The sequence below is a fragment of the Acanthaster planci genome, linkage group LG12 (genome assembly GCF_054643075.1).
Source record: "Acanthaster planci isolate LZ-2023a linkage group LG12, COTS_SCS, whole genome shotgun sequence".
Taxonomy (NCBI): domain Eukaryota; kingdom Metazoa; phylum Echinodermata; class Asteroidea; order Valvatida; family Acanthasteridae; genus Acanthaster; species Acanthaster planci.
The window spans coordinates 9,370,736-9,376,522 of record NC_141788.1 but is presented as its reverse complement, the minus strand read 5'-3'; the positions used below and the strand labels follow the sequence as shown (position 1 = coordinate 9,376,522).

At 42.6% G+C, this 5,787-nt stretch overlaps 1 protein-coding gene across 1 annotated transcript in view; it reads left to right on the top strand.

Annotated features, from left to right (window-relative positions):
- Nucleotides 1–43: 43 nt before the first annotated feature.
- Nucleotides 44–5,787, top strand: part of LOC110985141 (structural maintenance of chromosomes protein 2-like) — a 22,776-nt gene continuing 17,032 nt past the window's right edge. The window contains exons 1-5 of the mRNA XM_022245940.2: nucleotides 44–329; nucleotides 2,393–2,542; nucleotides 3,431–3,592; nucleotides 4,428–4,538; nucleotides 5,140–5,355. Of these exons, the coding sequence (XP_022101632.2) occupies nucleotides 162–329; nucleotides 2,393–2,542; nucleotides 3,431–3,592; nucleotides 4,428–4,538; nucleotides 5,140–5,355 (807 nt within the window). The 5' untranslated portion in view covers nucleotides 44–161. The remainder of the gene's footprint in view (nucleotides 330–2,392; nucleotides 2,543–3,430; nucleotides 3,593–4,427; nucleotides 4,539–5,139; nucleotides 5,356–5,787) is intronic.

Below are 5,787 nucleotides of genomic sequence, written 5' to 3'. Positions count from 1 at the left end.
GCAAAGATTTATGGGAGATTGTGCGCGTGCGCATTTCTATCCAACCGTCGATTCGGCGCCGATTTTGACTGAGGCAGCATTTGTACATGTAAAGGTGGACGCCGTATCATTGGGAGTACCAAATATTTTTCACTTTTTATGGCATACAAGGGAATTTCAAAATGTATATCAAGGAGATTATCATAGATGGGTTTAAATCCTACGCTCAGAGGACTGAAATTAAGGGATTTGACCCTCTCTTTAATGCAATTACCGGACTGAACGGATCGGGAAAGTCCAATATTTTGGACTCCATTTGTTTTCTGTTGGGAATCAGCAATTTAACACAGGTAATTTTGGTTTGTGTAACCTTATTTGTACCAAAGCAAGAAAAGATCATGCTTATTTTTACAAGAACGTGAAGGCAATCTTCTTTCTGTAACCCTCCTTTTGCTGTAACCGTCAAAAAGAGTCACAAATTTCTTCCACTTGATTTGCCCCAGCCCAGTCATGCCAGTACAGTAGGCCTATAAGTTTATAACTTAAGGACATGACATAGGGCCTAGGCCTATGGGGAATTTGACCATGACAATTGTGCCAATAATGTATCTTTGCATACATGGCATATGAGGGTTGAAAAAGCTTATAAACATGGTCAGGTGATGGTAGGCCTATTTACATGCCACATTCATGAATGGTTCACTGTCATGACTGTTTAAAAATGTTTTGTCATGATTGTCAGATTGTCAAAACCTGACTTTTGATTGACATGCAATGTGTAAGGCAACAGACGACCATCTGACCATTCATCATGTTCATGCCACGGTCATTATGGTCATGATTAGTCTGAGCCAGTCATGTTTAACAGTTAAATGTTAAAAATGGCGATTCGTAGAGTCCATTCAGTCCAAGATATTTGGACTAGGTCATTGATAATGATAGGCCCAACGTTAGTTGTTGTTGTTGTAGCAGATTATATTTGTTTTTCAACTTGTTGAATTTTCAGTTTCACTCTTTCCATCTTTGGTGTTTTTTTCCCCTTTTTATTGTTTAACTCAACTGATATACATGGCTGAGAATGGGATGTATTTGGACTCCACTCCTGGACACCGTAATTCTGAAGTGAAGTTTTATAAACTCTAACAAAGTTTTCAAAATATGACCTAGGCCCACATGCCTTAACAACTTATGTTCCTGCATTGACCATGTTGACTTGTCTGTAACATGACAGTACAAGGTGAAGGAAATTTCTTGTTTGGTGGCAAGTAGAAGTACATGTAGGTCTATGTGATGACTGGATACACAAGTCACGCCTGGCAGTACAGCCGTTTCACAATAGTGCGCCCCCAAGACTTTGTAATGCGTTGGCCAATCACAGTGCGCGAAATTTGTCGACCCAATGCGCGTTTGGAAAGGGGTCGACAAATTTCGTGCATTATGATTGGCCAACGCATTGCAAACTCTTGGTGGCGCACTATTGTGAATCGCCGGTATTCCTGCAACTGCACATCTGTCATGAGTCAGGGGTGTGAGAATTCACCTTTTTTTTTGTTTAGATGTTGACCCCGTATTTCAGCTTTTTTGTACACCTGGTCTGTCCAAAAGTAAGGGAACTTTTTTACATTTCAGCTTTTTCCGAGCTGTTTTCAGCTTTAATTTTAGGTGGCCACTCACACCCCCGATGAGTGTTCAAGGATTTTGAAATGTTAGCATGTGTGAGAAGTGTTTGTTTGGTTCCATATTTACATGTACATTGCCTTGATTACATTGTCATTGTGAACTCGTGTTCGCGAGATGGAATTCAGACACGTTGCATTTTCGGGCCCCCCTCCCCCAAACACAAAAAGAGTAAAATTCACCATATTTGCAATGTATCTTTACATTTAATATCAGAGTGAGTTTAAAACAGGAAAGGTCAATAGTGGACCTTTCTTTTCTTTTTTTTATTTTGTAGAAAAACAAATTCGTCACACAAACCAGGAATTAAATTTGATACACTGAATTGTTTGGAACCTCAATCTACACTGTATACCTGTGACCTGATCCACCACTGTAACCACTCGTTGCATTCGACCTCTGATTTAGGCACTTCAGTATCCCCTTACAGATAAATCAATCTTTTCTTTAACGTTATCTTGTTATTCCAAATGATATCAGTATCCGAGGTACATGTAGCTTTGCAGAATTAGAGACTAGCAGTGTCAGCCGCCTTCCAATAAAGGTGGTTATTTGTGTAAATTTGAATCGAAAAGTGAAATGTAATGTACACTCGACATCTTGTTACACCTTTGTCAAAACAGTTGCATGGAAAGGCCTGCGTTTACTTGCTTATACTAGTACTTCAACTTGTACAAAGATTAGAATCATTTGAGTCACTTTCGGTGATTCATTATGCACTTGGTCAATTGTTCAGGTCCGCGCTGGTAGTCTTCAAGAGCTGGTGTACAAAGGGGGCCAGGCTGGTGTTACCAAGGCTACAGTGACCATCACCTTTGATAACCGGGACAAGAAACAGAGCCCATTGGGATATGAAACGTTTGATGAAATCACCGTCTCCAGACAGGTAGGTAGCACTTGGCACTGGTTGACGGTCCTCAGTCGTCCAATATGAATACAATTTTGCCCTCAGCCTTCCTCCTAACCGTCTGGATATTAATTTGGATGGATGGACCCTAGACTACAAAATGCTACATGTACATACTTTGTGTCAGCTGAAGTACCGTATACGCACTAAGAAGTACTGCAAGTACATGTACAGTGCACCAGTTGACTGGAGCACTGGATACTGCAGTTTATTAGGTCCTGTTTGTTTCACATGGATCTGGCTCTCAATCAGTGATCCTAACGCTGGTTCACACTATCTATTAGGTGACTTTTGGTGTCTGTAAACCAATGACAGATCACTGATCGTGATCCAGATCCATGTGAAACAAGTATTCAAGTATTTATCCTTTTTTCAGCAGGGTAGGGCAGCTTCTGAAAGTTTCAGTATTTTGGGGATCTTTGGAACATTCTTGGAATGGGCAATTAAAAAATAAACAGGGATTTATGTTTCCTTAGCAATTGAAAACCTGTGGTTAAGTTACATGTACGTGTATTATTTGGATTAGCGGAAGACCTGATTTCATGGGGGCATTTCCTTACACATCAAATAACTTCACTTGTTGCAAGAATTCACTCAAATGTTAAGCAGCACCAGCCAAATGCTCTTAAGAAATAGGTTTGCGGGTACACCATGGAATAAATCTCTGTGGGTTGAAGTGTGGTTCTTAGAAGAACCGGTGAGTGTTAACTCGTCATTTCGGCCAGCGTGCTGTGGCCGTCCTCAGGAGAGTATGCCAGACTCGAGTGGATCACTGCGTTATAAAATCCTCTTAAAGGATCCAGATGTTGTTCCATTCTAACCCCTACGATTTTCACACTTTACTCCGTGAATGCCAACCTGTCCCAGGTGGTGATTGGTGGGCGCAACAAGTATCTGATTAATGGCAGCAACGCCAACAACAGCCGGGTGCAGGACCTCTTCTGCTCGGTCCAGCTCAACGTCAACAACCCCCACTTCCTCATCATGCAGGGGCGCATCACCAAAGTGCTGAACATGAAGCCCCCGGAGGTGAGTTGCGTCTCACCGCTTGTGATTTGAATTTGATCGGGCTTGGCTTGGCGGAGAGGGGTAGATGTCACCACACTCGTTGTACAATTGTTACCTGCTATGTAGGGGTCCGTAGTGTTTTGTAAACCTGAGGGGGTAAAAGGCACTGTCCGCTTTGCCTTGGGCGACATTTGCCTCCGAAGGTGTACAAAAGCCATGGACCCCCCATGCCACATAGATTATATAAACGCAAGAGAACACTCACTGTCTGAGCCTACCAAGTGTTCTGCAGAGGATTTCATTGAATTAGTTGTAAGCACCAGCGCATCTTCGTCAAGCGTATTTTGGGCATAATGTTGATGATTGTACAGTCATCAGGATGTTCTGTGGAGAGTTGTTACATTTACAAGTAGATGTGGTTTGGCAAAGGTTCAAACTCATTCCAAAGATCAGGGAAATTGAAAACCAAAGCTACATCAGACTGTTACTTCAGAATTGCAGACTGATTTGAAAGGGAAATACTCTTCTACTAAACTATCAAAGTTCATGAAACTATATGTAGATCTTGGTCTCTTACAAAGGAATCGCTTCTGGACAATCACTGGGAGATAGTCCTTGCACATTTATTCAACCATTACCAGTGGCAACAGTGGGTGTGTCCCAACTACCAAGTCATCAGCGCTGAAATTGGCCTGGTCAAGATCCTCGGGAGGGAAAAATACCTTCACATCACATTGTTTTGGAAAAATGTGGGGGTATGGTGACCTAGAGAACATTGTATCCCAGCATGAATGTCCCTTGTGCACAGTTGTGTCAAGACATTTGTGTGACGCTCACCGCGTGTGTGTTTGCACAGATTTTGGCAATGATTGAGGAGGCTGCAGGAACCCGAATGTATGAAAACAAGAAAGCTTCTGCCCAGAAGACCATTGAGAAGAAAGATGCTAAACTCAAGGAAATTGACTCGGTAAGAATTCCAGTTTTCTCATTTTTCCTTTCCTTTACTTGATTTTAGTTCCCCATTAGGCTGCAAGCAGATAAGTTTCCCTTCTTTTCACTTGATTTATTTGCAGCTTATTACACATGCATGCAACGGTGGTTAAGTATTGTACAGTTTTGTTGATCAACTTCAGTACTGGATTAGTGAGATTGCAGCATTCCTTGACCGAAAATCTGTGGAAGTGAAGTTTATCTTTACATTTTTTTAAATCAGGTAATCACGTGTGAGATTGATATTTAGGCTAACAATTCCTCATTCATCGCTAGATTACATGCAAACCGAATGAACAGACTTGAGTTTTGAGTAAAGTTAGAATTTACTGCCAATTAGTGAAAAGGTTGTGCTGAGCCTTATCTCAAAAACAGAAAAGTCCAATTGGAAATTTAATCGCAGGAGTTTCTCATAAGGGCCAATCATCACACCAAATATTTAAATCCTGATTCATTGAGGGTCAGATAAAAGAAATGACATTGAAACTACACAGAGTGATTTCGTTGGCGCTCGTAGCCCAGAGAGCCAGTTAAAAAAGAACAGGATGAAATTGGTCCCTTCCTCCTTTGCGACGCAGATCATGTCTGAGGAGATCACGCCCACCCTGACCCGCCTCAAGGAGGAGCGCTCCAACTACCTGGAGTACCAGAAGGTCCTGCGCGAGCTGGAACACCTCTCTCGCCTCCACATCGCCTACCAGTTTGTGGGCGCCGAGGAGATGTCCAAGAAGTCGGCCGAGGACCTGGCCAAGATGGCCGACCAGATGAACCAGCTCCGAGACCGGCTGAAGGAGGTGAGGAGCCACTATCCAAAATGCCGCGTCCAAAAGTTATGGCAGTGGCTAGAAGTGACACATGTGCAATGGAAGCCGCTGGATAGCAGCTCTATCTGCTTCCCATAGGCATGAGTGTTAATCCTAGCCATAGATGATTCGGATGCGGCCAATCGTACTGCGTTCTCCTCTATTTCCCCTTTGCTATCGAACACGCTCCCTGCAATCTTCAAATTCTCTTCGTCTGCCGAACAACTTGTAAGCTATCTCGAGACATCCTGTATGCCTACACGTGCGTGCACAGTGTGCACAGGCAGCCACATCTTGGCTGAATTCCGACCTTTTGAATCCAAAATCCTTGCGACTTTCTTCTTTGCACATGACATTTTCTGTACAGCAATACAAAAACACTGTCCTCTGCACACTTGTAGACCTTTTCGTAAATTGTTGCTT